Raw genomic sequence first — 19,993 nt, 5'->3', positions numbered from 1 at the left:
GGCTGCCAGCGTCATGAGCCTCCGGGACATGAACGTTTGAGTGCAGTGGGGCCGTGCGCATCCTAAACTACACTGTGTCCAATAAAGTTTCCACCACCACCATCACCACCACTATAACGTGCAGGGAGGCTGCGGAGAAACTCATGGAAGAAACGCAAGGTGCGGTGAGGGGGGGGGGGGGGGAAGTTGTGTGCAACAGCGTTTTCTGTGCCACTTTTTTAGAAAATAGCCCAGAAAGCACTTTCGAACCAACCCCGCAGTATCTTTCTCCCTCTTGCGTTTCGCCGCAGCCTCAATCGTATAGTGCTCGTTCCTTCGGCAGGCACAGATGGCGCTACGGGTACGACTGCTTCGAATGCTTGCCGTTTCGCTTCGCCGTTACCGTAGACGATAGACATTTTCAATTAATTCTGATCGAAACGGGCAAGTATTCCGCCTAAATGTAGTATAAAACAGAACCGACCATCAGCTGCAACCTCTGCGCAAAATATGAGCCCGAACAAACCTGCGATTAGACTAAGAGAACTTTTCGATTTTCTCTGATTTAGGAAACAGTCGGTATATAAAATAAAATATATAGTCCGAACTGTTGTGAAAAAAAGCTCTTTTATGCAGTGGCCTCATACTGGCCTTGTCATGCAAATGTCAAGAATTTGTACAATACTCTATTACAACTGTACAACACGTATCTGATACTGTAAGACTATATGACACCTATATGATGTTCGGATGATAATCATATGACATTTGAATGGCAAACATGTGTGAGGTTATTGCATCATACAACATTTTGTTTACAGAAGGCAAAAAAAAGAATGAAGTACGACTTACAAGTAAGGAGCATAGACAGATTCTAGCCATAGTTCAGCATCTAAAGTTCTAAGTTTTTAGCGAGCCCTTACTGAATTCGACATATAGAAATGTTTCAGACTGCGAACTAAACGCACCACGAGACATCTATACTTTAGATTTTAGTCATCAATTTGTAACCTGGTTGGCATGTGTACCTCAGGCTTGTTTGCAGGTAAAAATGATTTGTTTTGTGATTTATTTATGCGGCCAGTGTTCAAGGTAATGCAATGTGCTATTTCAGATTTCAGGAAACCTACCGCAACAGCAGTGCCTCAGTAGCTATGGCGTTCGACTGCTCAACACAAGGTGGTCGGGCTGGATCCCGGTCGCGGTGGTAGCATTTTCATGCAGGAATAAGGTTAAACGGTGCTGTTTGGATGTCAGCATATGTTAAACAACCCGATGTGGTTCACATTAAGCCGCAGCCCTCCACTACGAAGTACCTTATCGCCAACGTGCAGCGTTGGAAAATGAAACCCCACACACCCTGCCATCGTAAATTTCAGGCCTCAAGGAAAATGCATATGCTTTGCGACGGCGAGTAGAACGAGAGCTGGAGACCGCCACGGCGATGGCACAGTGGTTATGGTGCTCGGCTGCTCGGCGGTTCGATCCCGGCCGTGGTGGCGTCGCATTTCGATGGAGGTCCATTGCTAGAGGCTCGAGTACTGTGCGATGTCAGAGCTAGTTAAAGAACCCTACGTGGTCGAAATTATCTGGAGTCCTGCATTACGGCGTCCCTCCTAGCCTGAGTCGCCTTGGGACGTTATACCCCATAAACCAAAACAAAACCATGGTTGGAGAGCAATACCATTGCTTCATTGTATCACACCATAGATAGAAACACCTTGCGCTATCTCGTCATACATGCTGCTTCCTTCAGCCCTCCACCGCCATTTTTTCCTCTACCAGACATCGCATCTAGTTTCACGCAGCATTTTGGCAGACAGCCGCATTATTTCATATCCCTTGGCCCGGCGACTGGCTTGAAGGGCCCCTGTCCATTCGGCTGTCCTCACAAGCTACGTGTTATTCTCACTGCTTAGGAAAAATTAGGGGCGAGAGCTGAGTCACCGCCAAACAGCACCATCCCAGCGCTCGCCGTCTGCAGCGGTAACGCAGGCGGCGATGAAGGCGCCCCTTCCATTAGAACGACGGAGACGTGTGAGAGTGGTGCAGCAAGATTGTTTTAGACCATGTGTTGTGATTCATGTTTATTTCTTTTGCTTGCCTCACGCCGCGGTAGAACAAGGACCACTGCACTGGAGTCACGTATACACCACATGAGCCAACTGAAGTGTAATGCTGGGAACGTCGGACTACTCTCGTAGAAGGAAAAAAATTTCTCTATATTTGGCAAAAATTGGAACTTCGGGGAGGGAGGGGGATATTAAGTAGAATGCATTGCTCTCGACACATGCAATCTTTGACTGATGTGGCTTTTCTGTGACCTGAGTGCATTTTGGTCGACAAATCTGCAAAGTTGTTTTCGGTCTTTGTAAAGCACACTGTCGTGATGCTTTGATTGCACAAAAGATTTGTTAAGTATTTAGGCCTAGTTTACGAAACGTAAGATTCCGTCAACCGTGTCCTCGGAAAAAAAGATTTCGTCGTCCCTGTGATCAGAAAAAGATCCGAAAATTATGAATATATAACGCTGTTGCGTCCTTATAGGTGTGGCGACCTGAGGTACAGTTTCTGCCGTTTTCTGATGGTGTTCTTGCACGCATTAAAGGTTTACATATTTGTGCGAAAGGCGCCGTAGTCTGGTTACATTTTTGTAGCGCAAAACTGTGCGTTGAACCTTTAGTAGAAGGGGTGGCACCGAAACACGGTTCTCATAAATATAAAGCCGTGGAGTCCGCACCATATACTGGGCGTTTCATCTAAAAGTTTACACAATTATTAAAAATAGGCTTTTTGAGTTAGAAGAGCGCTTTTTTGGCATAGCATTGTCAGCGGTGTAGTACATCAGAACGCCGCTAAGACGTGTTAACTCGCATGCTAATGATTAACTAATATTTAATAGTTAACTTTTTAACTATTACTGTTTCTCCCCTTAATTATTTGGAGGAATGTAGCCTACCGTAAGTAATATTCATATAAGTTTTAGAATTTCGAAAACGCGGTTACCCTCGGGGCTGTGGCCCAACAAATTTTGGCTACATAGCGCCAAAATACATGCGCTTTTGAGAAGCTGGCGGGCAAAGCAACCTCTCCAGTGCACGTAACTAGTCGAAATAGCCAATTTTTTGGACCGCAGCGCTCAGGGTTTTAGAAATTCTAAAAACTTATACGGATATTACTTACGGTGGGCTACACGCCTCTCAAATTAAAGAGACTGACAGTAATTGTTAAAAAGCTAACTATTCAGTATTGGCTACCTAGCCCGTTAGTTATAACGTCTTTGCTGTATCCTGATGTACTGCACCTGTGACAGTGCTATGCCGAAAAAAACGTTCTTGTTACTCAAAAAGAGTATTTTTGGAAATTGTGTATCCTTAGGGGAAACACCCTGTATATACGTGCATATTACGTAAACCAGACTGTTGAACAGATTTAACGACATTTTCCCTCATTGCGTAATTTTGAGCTGTAAGTAAATATTTTATTTCAATTGGGAGACCGCAATGATAAATTCTCCCTCCTAAATAGCGGCCGGCCCCCATGATCTGCCGTGGAAAAGCAGTAGTTGGTCTGTCTGCTTTCGCAGTGAAAAATGGGATCAGAATTAGTAGCAAGAGCTAGTTAGGGCTCAGGAAGCAAGATTTCGGACTTTGCGTGAGACACGACTAATAGTGCACAATCATGACCCCCGAGTAATGTGGGGATGTGAGCATTATTGAAACTATTCGCCCGGTCTTAGAGTGTGAACCGAACCGCTATAAGGTGATGTTAATTTCGCATGAATGATATGCTTCCCAAACCTTCCCTTTGTTATCCTTATCGGACGCACAAAGCGCTTGATTAAATGAGAGACGCCGGCACACAATCCCCTAGACCGTGGCTGGTATGCTCTGAGGTCACGTCAGTGGGAATTCACGCAAAGTGCAATAGCCACAATGCCTGAGTTTGCACCCCTCCAGCAGGGCATTCACAATACACCATAAATGCCACTGTGTGATGCGAAACATAAAATATGCTTTATTAACTGCCACTGTAATCAAGCCTGGTAAGCACAGCGATTTATGGTGATTTTCGTGCGTCCGTATTATTCGTTTCACTAGTGTGCAATTAGCATTAGAGTGAGATTTTAGGGCCGACAGCAGGCGGAAGGAGCACCCTCCAAGACCCATAGGGGGGAGGGGGGGGGTAGGCTAGGCTGATGCACGGCGGGTCTAGATCATCGAGGAACCCTTCGCGCAGCCCGCACAGCAGGACGAAATTCAGCCCAGTTTTCGCTAAATATGCCCGAGCAACACAAGCTTCGCACGCCATCCGAGAAGTGGCGCTGACGAGGTCGACGTGCCGAGGATAAGAGGCGTTTTTTTACTCTCACATGAGATAACGTAAAAACAATTATATAAAGCGCTTCATCAATGGCTGACATCGAGACTCAGCCGCCGCTGTCACTAAATTTAGGTAATCGCCTTGTTTTTCGTTAAGACGGGGCAAATAAAGCTCAAACACGTTATGGGATTGGGTTAGTTGGAATATAATATGTTGCCTTTGCTGCACTGCTTAGAACTACGAAAAAGGCAGACACCAGTAAAAGGATACAAAGGGTAAAGTAAAGTGCACCTGTCAATATTCCTTCACCTGTGCCCGTCTTTTTCGTAGTTTTAAGCAGTGCAGCATGAGTACAATAATTTAGAGATCATGTTCACCGTGTCGATTTTATTTCAGGCGTCCCAGTGAAAAATTAATGTTGTAAGGGCCTGGCTGAAGTTTTCACAGCTTTGCATTTCCGATCTGCAGGTTTCCGAACTTCTTTGCACAGAGGGCTCCATAGCCATTTGGAAAGTACTTAATCCGGGGAGGGCGCAGAGGTATAGGTGAAGCAATGCAGCCGCTTGCTGCCGAGGTTTCTGTTCAGTAAAAGTGTCCTTATATGCTGTCGATCCATGAGCACGGACACTCTCTCAGGATAGTGGCGCACCTACCGCTAATGGCACCGCAGTATGCGCAACTGAAAAATGTGTTCACCCGCTACGCCATAAAATTTTGTGAGAGCACCTGGCACAATGTCCATAAAAGAAAGAAAGGAAGACTTTCGACAAAGTGTCGTCTACGGTCATGGGATCAAGAAGCGCTTAGACAATACTGACCACGACGGAAATTGTGCCTGCTTATTTCATGAAAATACGGATGGAATGTTGAAACTCTCATAGGGGACGAGGGTGTGATCCGGATATCCCTATCTTCTTTATTTCTTCAAGAAGGTTACATGCGGAAAGTGTAGATGCTTGTTTGCTAAATGAAATGATCTTGGTTCTCTCTGTTTCACTTTCAGAGTTCTAACTTATGCCATATGCAGTTTATTTGTTTAGTTGGGTTGAACGGTCGTCGACACTGGTACCCATATTCCCTACCGTAATGACCGTAGGCATAAAAAAGAAAATTGAAAAGAAATCAATATTAGCTAACACATTTCTTGCTGCGGAAAAAGCTTTAAAACAAGAGCTTTGGGTCAGCAAACGGTGAACGTAGAACGTGAACTATTATATACATAGCAGGAGATGCAACTATGCGGGCATACTCACTCAGTAGTGAAGAGCAACGAGACAAATATAAGCAAAATGAAGCTTGCAGCTTTCATCGTGATGTAGCCGTCTCCTGAAGGAGGAATATTTTAAACTCGAGATCAGACTCTGCTTGTATTTATATGAAAAGCGCGCATATTAATGCTAGGTTCCTTCCCGCCTCGACACATGCACTTACATTTTCCAAGGATGTCATTGGTTGCTATCACTGAGCAAACAGTAAGAAAAGCATTCAATCAAATGCGTCACATGCTCAGCGAACATAGAAAATATCGTTACTCGAGCGTTAAGGTACATGTGTATCAGGCGTTTCTGATCGTATACAATGACGTTTAGCAATACATTAAGCAGATAATCTCGTAGCAGCTGTCTTAGAACGTGTTTACAGTTGAATAACTGCGTACACCCAGAGAGTCACGAAATAGATCAACTTTTGCGCTTTATTACTGCTGACATTAGAAAATCTTTATGGAAACGCCATCAATTCCGGCCCCGTTTTCGAACTGAGCTTTTGAACTAGGCGAGAATTCCTTGTAGTCTGAGATATGTCTAGTGTTTTGCTCACATGAAGGACAGGAGAAAATATTTTACATACAATATGAAAAAAGAAAAAGCATTGGGTTGAAGATTTGGTGGCACCTGGAAATGCTGAAGCTTTCAAGGCGTAAAACTTGTAGAGCACTGCAGTCTACTGCATTGGACAAATGCATTTGCGTTTGAACGTCAACTATTTTTTGTAAGCCATTTTTGTCACGTGACACGTATCATGTGTCTACTAAATTACGTCGGCAACTTTTTGCAAGTCATTGTTGTTGCTTGAAACTTATCGCGTAACCCTTGAATGATGTCAGCAACTTTTTTTGCAAGTCATTATTGTCTAACATCGCACCCTTAACATACCTTACAGTCGTACACACCGCAGTGTGTTCACTTCATGCCCCTCTAACACGCTTGAACCAGCGGTATTTTGCGGCGTAGGCGGCTCTTCCAGATTCCCCTATCTGGATGCATGTGTGTGCCGCCCAGGCTTTTGATGTTTTGGAAGGTGGGGTCGTGCAGGGGTATGGTGGCCTGGCGCTTTGTGGCGGAAACATGCTTAGATTTTTTTTTCCGGCACAATTTCCGTGCAATAAAGAAAAAAAATATTTTGTGTCGTATGCGTTGCGTTTCCACCTGACACATAGAGAGCATGGGTTCGAACCGCAATGCCGGCGAATTTTTTGTTTTGAATGTTTTTTTTTTGTGCGGATACGCTCTGATGACACGCTCTGCCGACGCGCTCTGCTAACAGGTCCTGCTACGCCAATCAGGAAACAAGAAATGCCTTTGCATTAAAAATGCAAATTTTGCCCCTATGAAACGGGTCGATACCTTCTTGAGTAGCAGCCCCTCCATAGCATGCCGCATCGCACCACACTTTTGCGAATAAACACTCAAGCAAAAACTGCTAAAAATCCTCCATCTTTAGGTAGTCTTGAATATGCAAAGCAGTTAAAGACAAAATGCACTAGACATAAGAAGCAAATGAGCGCCGGCCACACGGGAGGAGGCGACATATTGTATGTGGAATTTCGGTTTGCTACGTATTATGAAAACCAATAAAAAAAATTTGTTCCTTTTGACAGGCTAAAGGCCTGCAGACTCTGCTGCTGAAGGAGAACGATACAACACTTAAAGTATCTGCTGAGAAAACGGCTAAGAGGGAAGGCGGGGACTGAAATTTCTGTCCCTTCGTCCGTGGTCCTTTCATATCTGCGCTGCACTGATTTGGGGGTATACAACAAAAGCGGTTGTTTAAAATTTTTTTATGTAGACCTTCCTATCAAAAGCAGCTGAAATATATCACTGTGCTGTCCGTGTAGAAAGATTTACGTGATACAGCACAATAAAAGAGACTAAGAGTGATATAAAATGAATACCTTTTTTTAATGTATGGTTTTGCGCTTAAAGGTTATATTGCGAACTTCAAGCACGTCAGCGCCACGGGCTAGTTCATTTTAAAAATATCTGCATCGCCATCATCGTTTGAGATATTCAAGCTGTGTTTTCCACGCGTCACATTCATTAGATGACATCGCTGCATGCGCTGGGTCAACTAAAAGAACGTCAAGACCTTTAGTGACCAAAAGACATGAAATTCATGCATATTTTTGAAATAAAAAAATTCCAGAGGCCTCATTTTGTGCTGCTTCTGGGAAAAGCCAATTAATGTGAGGACGAGCTTTGTTTGTATCGTCCTTTTCACGTTCGATATATCGAACCACCGTTCCGATAGCGACATTTGAAAAACTGAGCCCATATTTCACGTGGACGGCCTTCAACTTCCCATAGCATTTCGTGCTTTAAACCTCCCCCCCATAAAAAATTAAATGTTGATTATATATATATATATATATATATATATATATATATATATATATATATATATATATATATATATATATATAATTGGGTTTTCATTTCCTTTCAGCGAGTAAATATAGCCGCTTTGTCACACAATTAACTTGCACTTATAAGTCTAACATTTTTCTCACGGTTTTTAAATCAAACACTGCAATGAATTATAAGAAACTCCTGCCATGTCTATGTGGCGACAGTACCTAGTGCTTACTTATCTTTTTTCATTTATTTCTATATCAATACTTAGCATTTAACTGAGGGCCGTTACAGGAGCGGAACTGTAAGAAAAGAAATGTCAAGCACTGAAAACACACCTTAAAAAAGCATGACCAGAAGCACAAATACAAAAACGTTACCAAATAGTAAAAAGCTTGAATCAAGCAGAAGCAAAGAAATGACAACCAAAACGCGATCACTTCTAATTTTTTTCTTGGCTGTCCGGCTCCACGAAAGGCTCAAACTCTATTACATTTATGTTGCGACAGCGCTGTCCAGAACAGCATTCCATAAATTAATACAAGAAGAAAAGAAAGAGTCTGGGAAACCATCTAGGCGTGTTTTAAGGCTGCAGTTTTTACTGTGGTTCATACGTGTACTGTGCTTTAGAGAATGTTGAATGTATGTTTAGCAATTGTTTAGAATGTTGTTTAATAGCCTTGCTATTCAGAGGGGAAACGAATTTTAGTCGCTTTTCTTGTCGTGTTTTATTGGTAGAAAGTTGCCGCATTTCAGCAAGCCGGTCTCTGGATTGTTCTTGAATTACGCAGACGAGCAAAAAACACCACTCCTCTGTAAACGTTTTCGATTTTATCTCGGAAGTACACTTGGTAAGGGCTCGCAACGAAGGAGACATACTCCAAAACCAGGCGAATAAATGTCTTGTGTTACTAGCTTCAGATGTTTCTCTGCGCATCAAATTTTTTTTTTCTGAAAAGGCAAAGTTTTGCGATAGCGTTTAGAGAACTCCTTTTATTCTGGGTTGCGCAAACAGAGATCATTATGAATAATTAGTCCTAAATACTTAAATCTCTGCATTTCGCCAATAGTTTTCATCAATTTAATAGTCAAAGGAAAGCGCGGATGTTTTGCATGCTATATCAGTAAATATTGACATCGCGTACATTAATTTCGATGTCCCACTATATGCGCCCTTAAAAAAACGCTGCAGGTATGGGTTGATTTAATTTCACCGGCTGTAGCGGCGATGTTTTCGTAAATTAAGCAGTCATCTGCGAAAATATTTATTCTGAGAAGCTAATGATGAAAACTAGGAATGCCATCTTTATATAAGAAAATAACAGACCTGACAGTCACTCCTGTGGAACCCCAGACAAAATCTCCACAGAAATAAACGCTAAAAAAGCAATTTAGTCCGAAAAACCTTGCAAATGCCTTCGAAAAATGCATGCAAGTGACTTTCACTTATTCACAGGTGTCCAAACTAGATAACAATTATGAACCTTTTTAATAAGTTGTGAAACAGCCGAAAAACCACTTCAGAATCCTTATTGTGACGAGCAAAAAAATTATTGGGCTCTAGAAAAAATTTCATGGTGTGAGGTTGCCTGCTCTATAAATTTAGCAACCACAGCAGTGAGCGAAATTGTATTATTCTTCCAAACTTGCACTCGACTGCAGGTTATAAAAACATTGTAACAACAGCGCCACGGCAATTTTGACACTGTGAACGGGTCACCTATAACTTTTTAAAGATGATTATTGGGAAATACAAGGATACCCACTCCGCATGCCGCACTCCCTCATGGATACCCACTCCGCAGCGTCAGTAATTCCTGGATTATGCCCGCTTCAATGATTGTACAGGGCGTATTTCGCAAGCTTCCGACGCTTTCCACTCACTGTTTCCGTAATCTGCTCCTTTTGGCGTTAAGAGCGACTGGAAGAATACATTGAAACAATGTCTTTTCCGTAATCATTTCATATCTGCTTTTTATCTGTAACATTTCTTCTTTTGCTTCTTCACGGCACCGTACTATCAAAGCAAAGAGGCATTCAGGAATGTTATTATTACGCTTTATTTTCCATGGAAGGGCAATGATTAAAGAGGGAAGTAGAAGTTACTTAATATGCCAGAAAATACAAGAAACAGTACGCCGGTGGAGGCGAACGACCTCTCGGTTTCAGGATAGCATGCATAGTGCCTTATCCAATAGACTACGGCAGTGGCGGTCCCTTTTCCAACTTTGACAATATTATTTTTTATGATTGCAGGCTCAGCTTGAGAGTACCAGCAAAGTCAGACTTGCACTTGACGCTTCCTCTTATAAGGCAGGCTCCACGTTAAAAGGGGTCCCCCGAGTGCGGATAAAAGCGTGCGATGACCACTTTATGCATCGGTGTCATTAAGACGGCCAGGGGTATGAAACTTACCATAACATGAAATTAAAGAAAGAATAGGAGAGCGGCGAAGATCGTTTGGAAATATCATAAGGTGTCAACAATCTTTGATGGCAGGGATAACATAAAAGATCCCTAGTTTACACTTTTCTGTCGGTTACAGGTGGTAAGTAATCAGTACTATTTTATAGAGGAAGGAACAGAAAGTGAAATAAACGACAATCTGCTGAAGTGGAAGGAAAACCTTCGGAATAAAAGCATATATTTGCCTCATTTATGCCGGAATGAAAGAACTACTAAAAGAATACTACCATGGGCGGTACTCGCCTCTACTTAATACGTGATTGAAATGCATAGCTTCTACTGAGTGCTCCTACTAAAGGTTACCAAGCTTCCAAAAAAGATAGTGTGTCCTAGTTCAATGAAACACAGTGGGCGCTGATGACAGGCGCTTGGCTTAGTCTGCAGTATCTTTAGTGCATTAGCAATAAAACACTCATTATCGCAAAAAAGTTGACTGAGTTGAGTTGAGGTGTTGAATGCTACAAGTGGGATTAGCCTTGCTTATTCTGCCGGCAATTGCTCCACCGTAGCGTCACTTCTATGTTCATAATGCCCTAAAACCTGTCGGATCTACCCCGCTATGCGCACAGCCACTTATAATAGCACATATTCCACACCCGCAGTCACTAAATATGCACAAATTCTCTCCACACAGTCCACACCACAGTCCACTCCAGAAGTCACCATCTATGCATATATTCAGTCACAGTAGAACATAGTCAATTGCAGTGCAACAATCCATACACACGTTCACTCACAGTATAACGTAGTCCACTCCCTAAGACACCATCTACGCACACATTCCATCAGAGATTGTCCGTTCTTGCTGACACCATTTAGAAACAAGATCAGTGTCCTGCAGAAATATTAAAAGAAGGCGTGCAGCCTCCCTTCTGCGTGTCTGGTGTCCACTCGGGTAGACCATATCCTGAACTGTACTGTGAAGGGCTCCTGTCTTCTTGAAGGAAGCGAACATCACATGGCATTCAGCGTTGTACTCTGGGCAATATATAGTATAATGTGCGATGTCCCCGCTCACAACAAATAAAGAACATAGCGGAGAAGATGCCATGCCCGTCTTATGCATCCAGGCAGGAGTGCGAGCAGAGGCCGTGCGAATTCGATGTAGTAGAGTGGCGTGGGATCTTCTCAGTCCCTTCGTCACACATGGCTTGTGGGGCGCACTCCACAACGTACTGAAATGATCGAGCTTCGTTTCTCTGATTAGTAGTCTCTTAGAAGCGACAAGGCTAAGAGGTTTCGATAGAGGCTCATGAAGTACTGCCTTGTTCTGAGCCACCTGAGGAACTTCAATGTCTCTTCTTAGGCCCTTTCTGTGGAGAAATTCGAGACGTTCAAGCTATGATGCCGAGGGGAAAATTAAAGGCAATTGATACATCATGCGACTGACCACCAGCGTTTCATGAAGCTTGACCATTGAAGAAAGATGGTTTTCCCATTGCTCACTTGCAATTCTACGGATCACATTGAGCTTTGTGGTGTCCCCCCTCGTGTCCGTGTTCGTCTTGCGCTGTGAATGTTAGCATGAAGTACCAACTCGCCCAGCAACTGATTTTAAGAAAGAGATGAAGCAGCCGCGTCGACAGCTTTTCGCCACTGTAGACGGGAGTCAATAATGACGCCCAGGAAACGCGTGTGGTTGATTTGACGGATGCAAGATTGACCAAGGTCTATCCTCCACTGCACTTGACGTCTTCGTACACCTGGAAACAGAACAAAGCCGGATTTTTCCACTGATAGAAACAGCCCCGCACCTTGAAGATAAGCTTGTACCGAAAGTAGAACCTGTCGAGTTTTCAGGGCTAATTGCTTGCGTTTGTAGCCAGTAATCCAAATACAGATGTCAGCATAAATTGACATACGCACTTTCCTGCAGTTTTTTGCAACTAATCGGGACATCCAGCTTTAGAGCTCCTTGTACGGTGAAACAACTACGAAACGGAGCTGATCCCAGCAGTGATTGAATGGCCGCGAAAAGCAAGATGGGATTACTCTCTCTTATATCAACCCCTTTCTCTGTGGGCTCAACCACTACCGGGATCCCGATCGTTCGTTGCTTGCGATGACACCAACTTGAAGCCCTTGTTGTCCAGTCAGCCATATCGGCCACTGACTTGCCACCGTCCACGATCGTTTACTCATCCCCACTGAGCGATGGGGTCTCGCTGGACGGGTGGTCGTCTCCATGTTCTGGTCGCTCCACGGCTTGGGAAGCCACGGCCTTATCTTCTGAGCCAGCCTCCTTAGATTGGCGTGGTCCCTTTAGACATGCGGGCGCCGGAGCAGCCGTACTCTTCTCATAGGGAGAGTACCGCCTTGAAGATGCAGCCGTTCTTGAATGTTCAAATAAAACTGGGTAAATTAGGCAAAATTAGGTAAGGAACCAGAGCTGAGGTGACAGTAGGTGGACAACGTCTTCGTCTTCCTGGCAAAAGGTGTCCGGCTTGCCGGGTGAGCCCTCTGTGGAAAAGGAGAAAAGCGTGGAGAGGATTTCCCGCTCTTCATGTTTAGGCGAAACAAGGGGAGACAGAAAGGTCTACAAGGAGAGGGAAAGTGAATAGAGGGAAGGCAGGGGAAAAGTGGAAACAGGGCGAGTTGGTTGGTGGCGAAGGCCGGAGGGGTACTGATCGTTGTAAACATTTATTGACTATGTAGAAGGAGGTGTTTCGGTCCAGGTCCTATTGGCCCAGGTCATCAAAAATCTAGGTCAAGCTCCTATTCCGGAGCCTCAACGGCGTCTAGCGCCGATCGCGCCCTGGCGACCAATGTCCTCGGGGACTGTAGGCCATGGCAGCTGAGCAGCGCCATGAGAGGGGGAAACTGCGGTCGCCAAGCAGAGTCGATCATTGGAAGAGTGGCAAATAGGTACGGTATGGCAATGTGACCGTTGGACATAATTATTGATAGATTGGATCACTCCTTTTTCCGTTTTCTAAAGCTTATTAATGTGTAAAGACTGACTAGGTATCTTTTAATTATTGGCTTGGGAAAAAAAACTCAATTCAGAAGCTGTAGATTGTCTTGAAAAATAGATGGCTCTAATGTTTGCACCAGCGTACCGTCTACGTAAAATAGCTGTGTCTTTACCAATATTGAAAGGTAACTCGCTCAATACTCTCCTAAAATATGTAGAAAACATCTTGCTCGCTCGCGATCTTAAAGCGAACGTCGACAACGTCAGTCACAGGGCTGTGCTGGATGGGCTCAGCAACCTGGGTTTCGGGCAGAGAATATGCAACTATGTAAAAGCCTTCCTCAGCAACAGAGCCACTACCATTGGAATAGGAGGCATCAACACTGACACCTTCATCACCCCCAAAAAAGGAACACCGCAAGGCTCTGTGATATCACCTTTGCTTTTTAACATTAATATGTCTAGTTTAACAAAAAAGCTCGAAAAAATTGAAGGAATCGGGCATGCAATCTACATAGATGATATCACGATCTGGGTGACAAGGGGAACCTTAGGAGAAAAACAAGATCTCGTTCAGCGAGCAGCAGACACGGTCCACGCATACGCCCAACACTTCGGACTTGCATGCTCACCTGAAAAATGCGTGGTGCTCAGAGTCTACAGAAAAGGGTATGATCCGCAAACCTCCATTGACATCTACATAGGGGAAACGAAGATTACAGAAGTATCGAAAGTTAAGGACCTTGGCGTGTGGATACAGATTAACCGCCGTCACAAAGTCCAGCTGTTAGTAAATACCCCAGCACAGATCGCACGGATGACTGCGCGAATTTCCAACAAAAGAAGAGGTATGAAGGAGGAGGACACAAGTAGACTAGTAGCGGCCCTAGTGGTCAGTAGGGTATTATACAGCGTTCCATAGCAAACTCTGCTCGAGCAAGAAAAGGAGCAATTAGAAGCAATTCTTTGGAAAGCATACAAATGCGCTCTCGGACTGCCGGTCACAGCTTCGACGGATATCTCAGACTGGGCATAAACAACACCGTGAAAGAGCGTATCTAGGCCCAACTTCTTGCGCAGAAAACCACTCATGCTGTCCCGAACGGGCATAAACACGCGGCGTTTACTCGGCATAAGGGATGCCTTGAGAGAAATCAACAGCACAGCGAGCGTACCGAATGAAATTGGGGGATCACTGAGGTCAGCCAAATTCCGAGAAACATGCATCCAGATATACACAAGGCGAGAAGAAAGGCAAAATCGGAAGTCCACGAAAGAAGCTTCGCCAGGAACGAAGACATATTATACGTTGACGCAGCCACATACAGAGAACGATACGGCTCGGTAGCCAGCATGGTGGATCACCAGCTCAGAGAAATTAACTGGGCTTCTATCAAAACAAGCAACATCCTCGAGGCTGAGGAAAAAGCTCTTGCACCCGCCATCACCCACAAGGGCGAGAAGCCCCATGAGTGCAGAAAGTACAGCAGTCTACGCATATCTACTGCGGCCATCCGCATACTCAAGGCGAGAACAATCACATTTAACAGATGCTGCATCACGTGGACACCAGATCATGAGGCTGTCAAAGGAAACCAACGTGTGGACGCCAATGCACGAGCATACGCCCACCGGGAGGTGCACGCAGTCACTAGACGGTATGGAGCCATCTTGGAACAGCAACGAGCCCGCAGGAGGACCTACTCCCCTCCACACAAAAACCTTAGTAGCAAAATCTATCCTTCAACATATGACAGCAAATGCCCGCTCTGCGGGGAACACTCAACGCTTTATCACGTTACATGGGCCTGCCAGAAAACGCAGGCAGCGCCAATAAACGACACACCAACTCGGGAGCAGAGGGAAGCTTGCTGTCCTGCTCGAAGCCTGAAGACAGCTCAAGCTGATCGACCTGTCAGGAAAACAAACGACAAAAGTACTAATAAAATCTTTATTCCCAGTCCCCGTGTATTGGCAGCATTATCTTGGTTATCTGAATTCTAATATACTGAAGCCAGTTCAGCGAATGTATACGAAATCAGCTACGAAAAATTGTTTTGGAAACTCCCCACGTCACTTAATAAAACACTTTGCGGGGCTAGTTGGTGATGCATTTTCTTCCCTTGAAATTAAACAGCGCTACATATTTAGATGAACACATAGACAGACATCCCGTCCTGTCATGTATTTTTAGGTGTTAGTTTAAATAGGTAGAGGTATTTAATTTCAAGACAAGAAAACCTACATACACATCGACTCGACCCGTCGAGGTCTGGCTTCGCGCAAAGGGGACTTTTGTGCCATTATCGGTGAACTGTCGCCTTTTCGGTCAACCAGAGCCGATCGATCACTGCGGTGTGTGGCGTCGTGATGTACAGTATTTCTGGGACATACTTCAGCGGACAATGAAAAAGGACATTGAGATATCCCCTTACACTTTAACGTTCTTGTCCGTCCTGAAAGACTCCGGGATGCCGTGTCATATGTTAATGCTGACTGGACATTTTAGCCTGTGAAGAGCTGCATGATTGTTCGACACGCAGAACTACCTCATTCATCGAAGTCTGTGGTCAGTGAACCTTGATGCGGGAGGTGTATGCTGCGCTGGAGCAGGCGACTTAATGGCTGCCGGTTCTTGACGCATGTGTACGTCTCCCGCAATTTTGATCTGCAGGTGGAGTGGAATGCACGAAGGCATGAGAATGTGTGTCTGCATTGCGGAATAGTATGCGTGTAGAGGCGCCCACAGACTTAACACAAATGGCGGAAAGCGTGGCGTGGACTGCCGCGAGCGCCCCGAAACGATAGTCATTGGGCGTGCGAGATAATAGCCTTTGTATGCTTACTGCGGCTGACTATTGATGCTGCGTACCTTGCTCCGACTTATGTTTCGCGTGTGCCTGATTGACGCCGAATAAAAATTTGGAATTTACCTCAATCTCTCTGCACGAGCCACACTCCTCTACCAGAAGAAAATCATGTTTTACACAGCGACGCACACGGCCAGCCCACGCACTATTCTCGAAATGGGCGTTCAAAAAGCTTTGGAAAATGTTAGCAACGACAATACTTTACAATGGCTCCACGGGCTGCGGGTCCTGCATATTGCAATATACATCCTAACCTTCCAGCCAAACGAACAGCCCCGACCCAACTCGGCACTCTATCATCGCCCAGCTTCTTCCTCCCCAACCAGGGCACTCTACAGATAGATGTCCTCTGCGTCCTCCTAATTAATGTAGTCCATGTCCCTTTATCCAAGGAATTCATCAACATATCCAACCTCCACGCGGCACTGTAAGTCCAAGACATCACCCTATAAAGGACAAAAGGCTCCATAGGAGAAGACCTATATGCTTTACAATAGGCAATCCATCACCTCCCGATTGACCAATATGGGCGTGAAGCGCTCTCTCTTAGAATGTTAACTTCATGTAGTTATAGACCAATTCCCAGGAAAAGACGCATACACATCCGGATATATGCGTGCTATAAACCAGCGATAGGCAAAAATGAGATGTATGCGCTAAGAGAAAGCAGGCAAATGGCACTGCTGATTTGGATAAGATAGTAAAGAAAAGCCAAGAAGTTTTTCACAGGGCGATTAGAAGAAGCAATAATGCAGAAAAATTGAATATCCCTCTGTAAGAAAGGAGGTAGTAAAGAAAGTTAAAAGCAATGCAAAGGAGGAAGAGAGCTGGTGAGAATAACGTAAAAGCAGACATACCTAAGGACGGAGTGGAGAATGGGATAGAAGACCTGGCCACCGTGTAAACAAAATGCCTCATGACCTTGACCTGCTCGGATCTTAGAACACTAATATTACCTTAACGCTAAGTAAAGGTAACCTAAACGATTTGAAACATGTAGATGTATCAGCTTACTTTGCGTTTCTTAGAAGTTTACAAATGCATTAGAAAATAGAATCAAGATAACCTTAGATTTCAATCAACCAAAGGACCAAGCTAGCTTTCTTAAAGAGTATTTTTAGAAGACCGCTTTTTTCGTCATCGCATTGTAAGCGGTGTAGCACATCAAGCTTCGCCTAAGCATTTGACCATCAGAATACAGCTAAGACGTGCTAACTTGTAAGCTGGTTAATGAATAGTGAATAGTTAAGTTTCAACTATTAGTGTTAGGCTCCTTAATTATAGAGAGGCGTGCAGCCCACCGTAGATAACATCCATATCAGTGTTTCCATATTGATACCCATGTCGAGGCTGTGGCCTAAACAAATTTTGGCTATTTCGATTAGTTACGTGCACTGGAAAGGTTGATTTACTTGCAAGGTCCTAGAAAGCGCACGTATTTCGGTGCGATTAAGCCAATATTTCTTGCGTCCTAGCGCCGAGGGTACAGCGTTTTCGAAATTCCAAAAACTGATATGGATATTTCTTACTGTGACCTACACGCCTCTCAGTAACTAAGGAGCCTAACGGTAATAGTTAAAAAGTTATCTATTCAAAATTAATTTCGTGCACAAGACCAGAATATTTGTAGAGCTTTAGGAGAATCTTTTGCCGCGCAGTGGCCGTAGTTAAGCTGGTGATGATTATGGTTACTTAGACTTACCAGAACAACACCGTTCAAAACTTCTTCCGACATTTTCACCCAGCCTCAGCACCTGCCTCCAACTATCAAATTGTCTCATTTAACATCCAGAGCCAACTACGCTTTATGCACCAACCCAGGAGCGTGAGCCTCGAGCTCAACACGGTCCCACCCCAGGCTGGAGCTGAATATTACGCATAGACAGAACAGACTTCCTCTATGTAGACACGGCCCTACACGTCCTACCAGGCTAATATAACACAGTCGCCGCCAACAAAGACGCCGTCATTGGGGTCATAGCCACCCTCCACACCACCCACGGTCCCACTGAGGCTGAGGGCGCGGTCCAATGTCGCCTTAGCATTCGTATATGTTACCAAAGACTCTAACGTCAGGAAAATCTCCATCGACTCCCAAGTTGGGCCCGACAAATACCAGCAAAGTATCATTACCGCAAGCACCAAAGGCATCTCATCAGGACATACGTGCACCAAAGAGACAACCCTCACATGGGTTCCTGGGCATGCCAGAAACCCGACAATAAGCGTGTTCATACGCTGGTACGAGAACTATCCCTCCCAGTCCCTAAAGATCGGACCCAACCCTACGCAGGAAACCTCGCGGGTTCCGATCACATGTCACCAAGTCTTTATCCACTATAGGAAGAGCCACCGCACTATCCCACTTCCTCACAGCGCACTCGATCCGTAATAAAGTGTAATCTGGTGACATCTGCAGACACTGTACGGGTAACCCTATTTTCAACGCTAACACCGTACCTTTACCGTCGCGCCCGGCTCCAGATGTGGTGCGACCAAGGCCACTCTGACAGACAACCTGCGCAAGTGCCTCCGACCCATGGCGATATCTATACTCAACCCCTCCCCCTTCTCATGGGAGGCCACTCTGCGGGTTGCTGAACCAGCTAGCAAAGAATGGCTAGTGGACAGAGCTTTCCTTCAAGCCAAGACCCGTGGACTCCCGGAAAAAAAGGAGCTCTTCCTTGAAGACCTTCATTATGTTTATTGCAAATAAAGGTTTTACCCCCACCGCGAACAATCCAAGGGGTAAAGACGCTGGTGAAAAAGAGTTGCTCAAGAAATTGTTTCTTTTTGGGAATGAAGATTGGGAATGAAGCCACCCACTTGGAAATCCTATTCGTAGCGGTCTCTGTACAGTTTATAAAAACTCAGAGGTATGGACGCATGCTCCGGTGTCAATGGAAGTATCCTTTTTTTTGCCAAATTGGGCGCTACGCTGCTAATGAACGTTCCTCCATGCAGGCGTTGGAGAAATAATATACGATGCTGTTTATTCACTTTCGCTCGTCAGGGAGGTGCTCCTCTTTACCCATGTGTGGCTTGACGCTGGCAATGAAGGATCAGAGCTGTGGGGCTCGAAAAATGTGCGCTCTGTAGTAATACAGTGTATTAAACGAGAGCTTCAAGTAGATTTAAAAACAGGACATATTTAAATTGCCGAACTAAAAAACTTTACCGATGTGACTAATATGAGGCGCTACTATAAAAAAATATTCGAAATGTTTTGCACTTTAATCTTTTTGATTAAAGTGCATTTTTGATTTTGACTGCTCCTTACGGTGGACATACTGCTAGGCACTTGGCCGCAGAGTTGGCAAGCAGCCGAAGCATTGCGGATGTTTTTACGTTCTTTGAGTGACAGGGGCCTCGACTCGCGGTTGTGATACCTTCAAATGTGTGTGGTCAGACTCTCATCTTTCTTATCGCCACAATGTCACCCATCATGACCCCCTTTCTTCTCCTCCTCCCCTTTCCCAGCGCAGAGTAGCAAGCCAGATGTCAATATTTCTAGCGTTCCTCATTAGCTTCGTTTCATTAAATTTATCTATGTACCTACTGTATTATTTCTGTTGGGAAAAGTTTATTCTGATGTGGCCGCATTTTAAATCAATGTTGTTTTAAAGGAATTTTATTTTTCATCTTTTTATTGTTTAGATGGAACTACTGTATAATTTGTGTTTAGAAGAAATGCATTCTGAGTGTCGCGCTACTTTTTTCGTGTACTTAGTGCATAGGGCCTTGTCCTGCCGAGAAGGCTAAGGACCTAGATGTTTTACACGCATATTTTACTGACCGTATAAAGCGAAGTA

General features: G+C 44.5%; 1 protein-coding gene across 1 annotated transcript; it reads left to right on the top strand.

Moving 5' to 3' along the window:
• The first annotated feature begins 14,532 nt into the window (after positions 1-14,532).
• On the top strand, positions 14,533-18,897 carry LOC144119719 (uncharacterized). The gene is made up of 3 exons (XM_077652272.1): positions 14,533-15,247; positions 16,443-16,608; positions 18,666-18,897. Exons 1-3 carry the CDS (start codon positions 14,533-14,535, stop codon positions 18,895-18,897), a joined length of 1,113 nt encoding a protein of 370 aa, XP_077508398.1.
• Positions 18,898-19,993: the final 1,096 nt, after the last annotated feature.

The sequence above is a fragment of the Amblyomma americanum genome, chromosome 2, assembly GCF_052857255.1.
Source record: "Amblyomma americanum isolate KBUSLIRL-KWMA chromosome 2, ASM5285725v1, whole genome shotgun sequence".
NCBI lineage: Eukaryota > Metazoa > Arthropoda > Arachnida > Ixodida > Ixodidae > Amblyomma > Amblyomma americanum.
Note: the sequence above shows the minus strand (reverse complement) of the source record. Positions and strands in the feature narration are given on the sequence as shown.

Excerpts from the sequence above, each read along its gene's own strand:
- LOC144119719 (XM_077652272.1), top strand. The coding sequence starts at position 14,533 with ATGCATCCAGATATACACAAGGCGAGAAGAAAGGCAAAATCGGAAGTC. Across the intron at positions 15,248-16,442 it reads CAGGAAAACAAACGACAAAA|CCAAACGAACAGCCCCGACC; the intron begins GTACTAATAAAA and ends CTAACCTTCCAG. Across the intron at positions 16,609-18,665 it reads TCCAACCTCCACGCGGCACT|ATGTGGTGCGACCAAGGCCA; the intron begins GTAAGTCCAAGA and ends GCCCGGCTCCAG.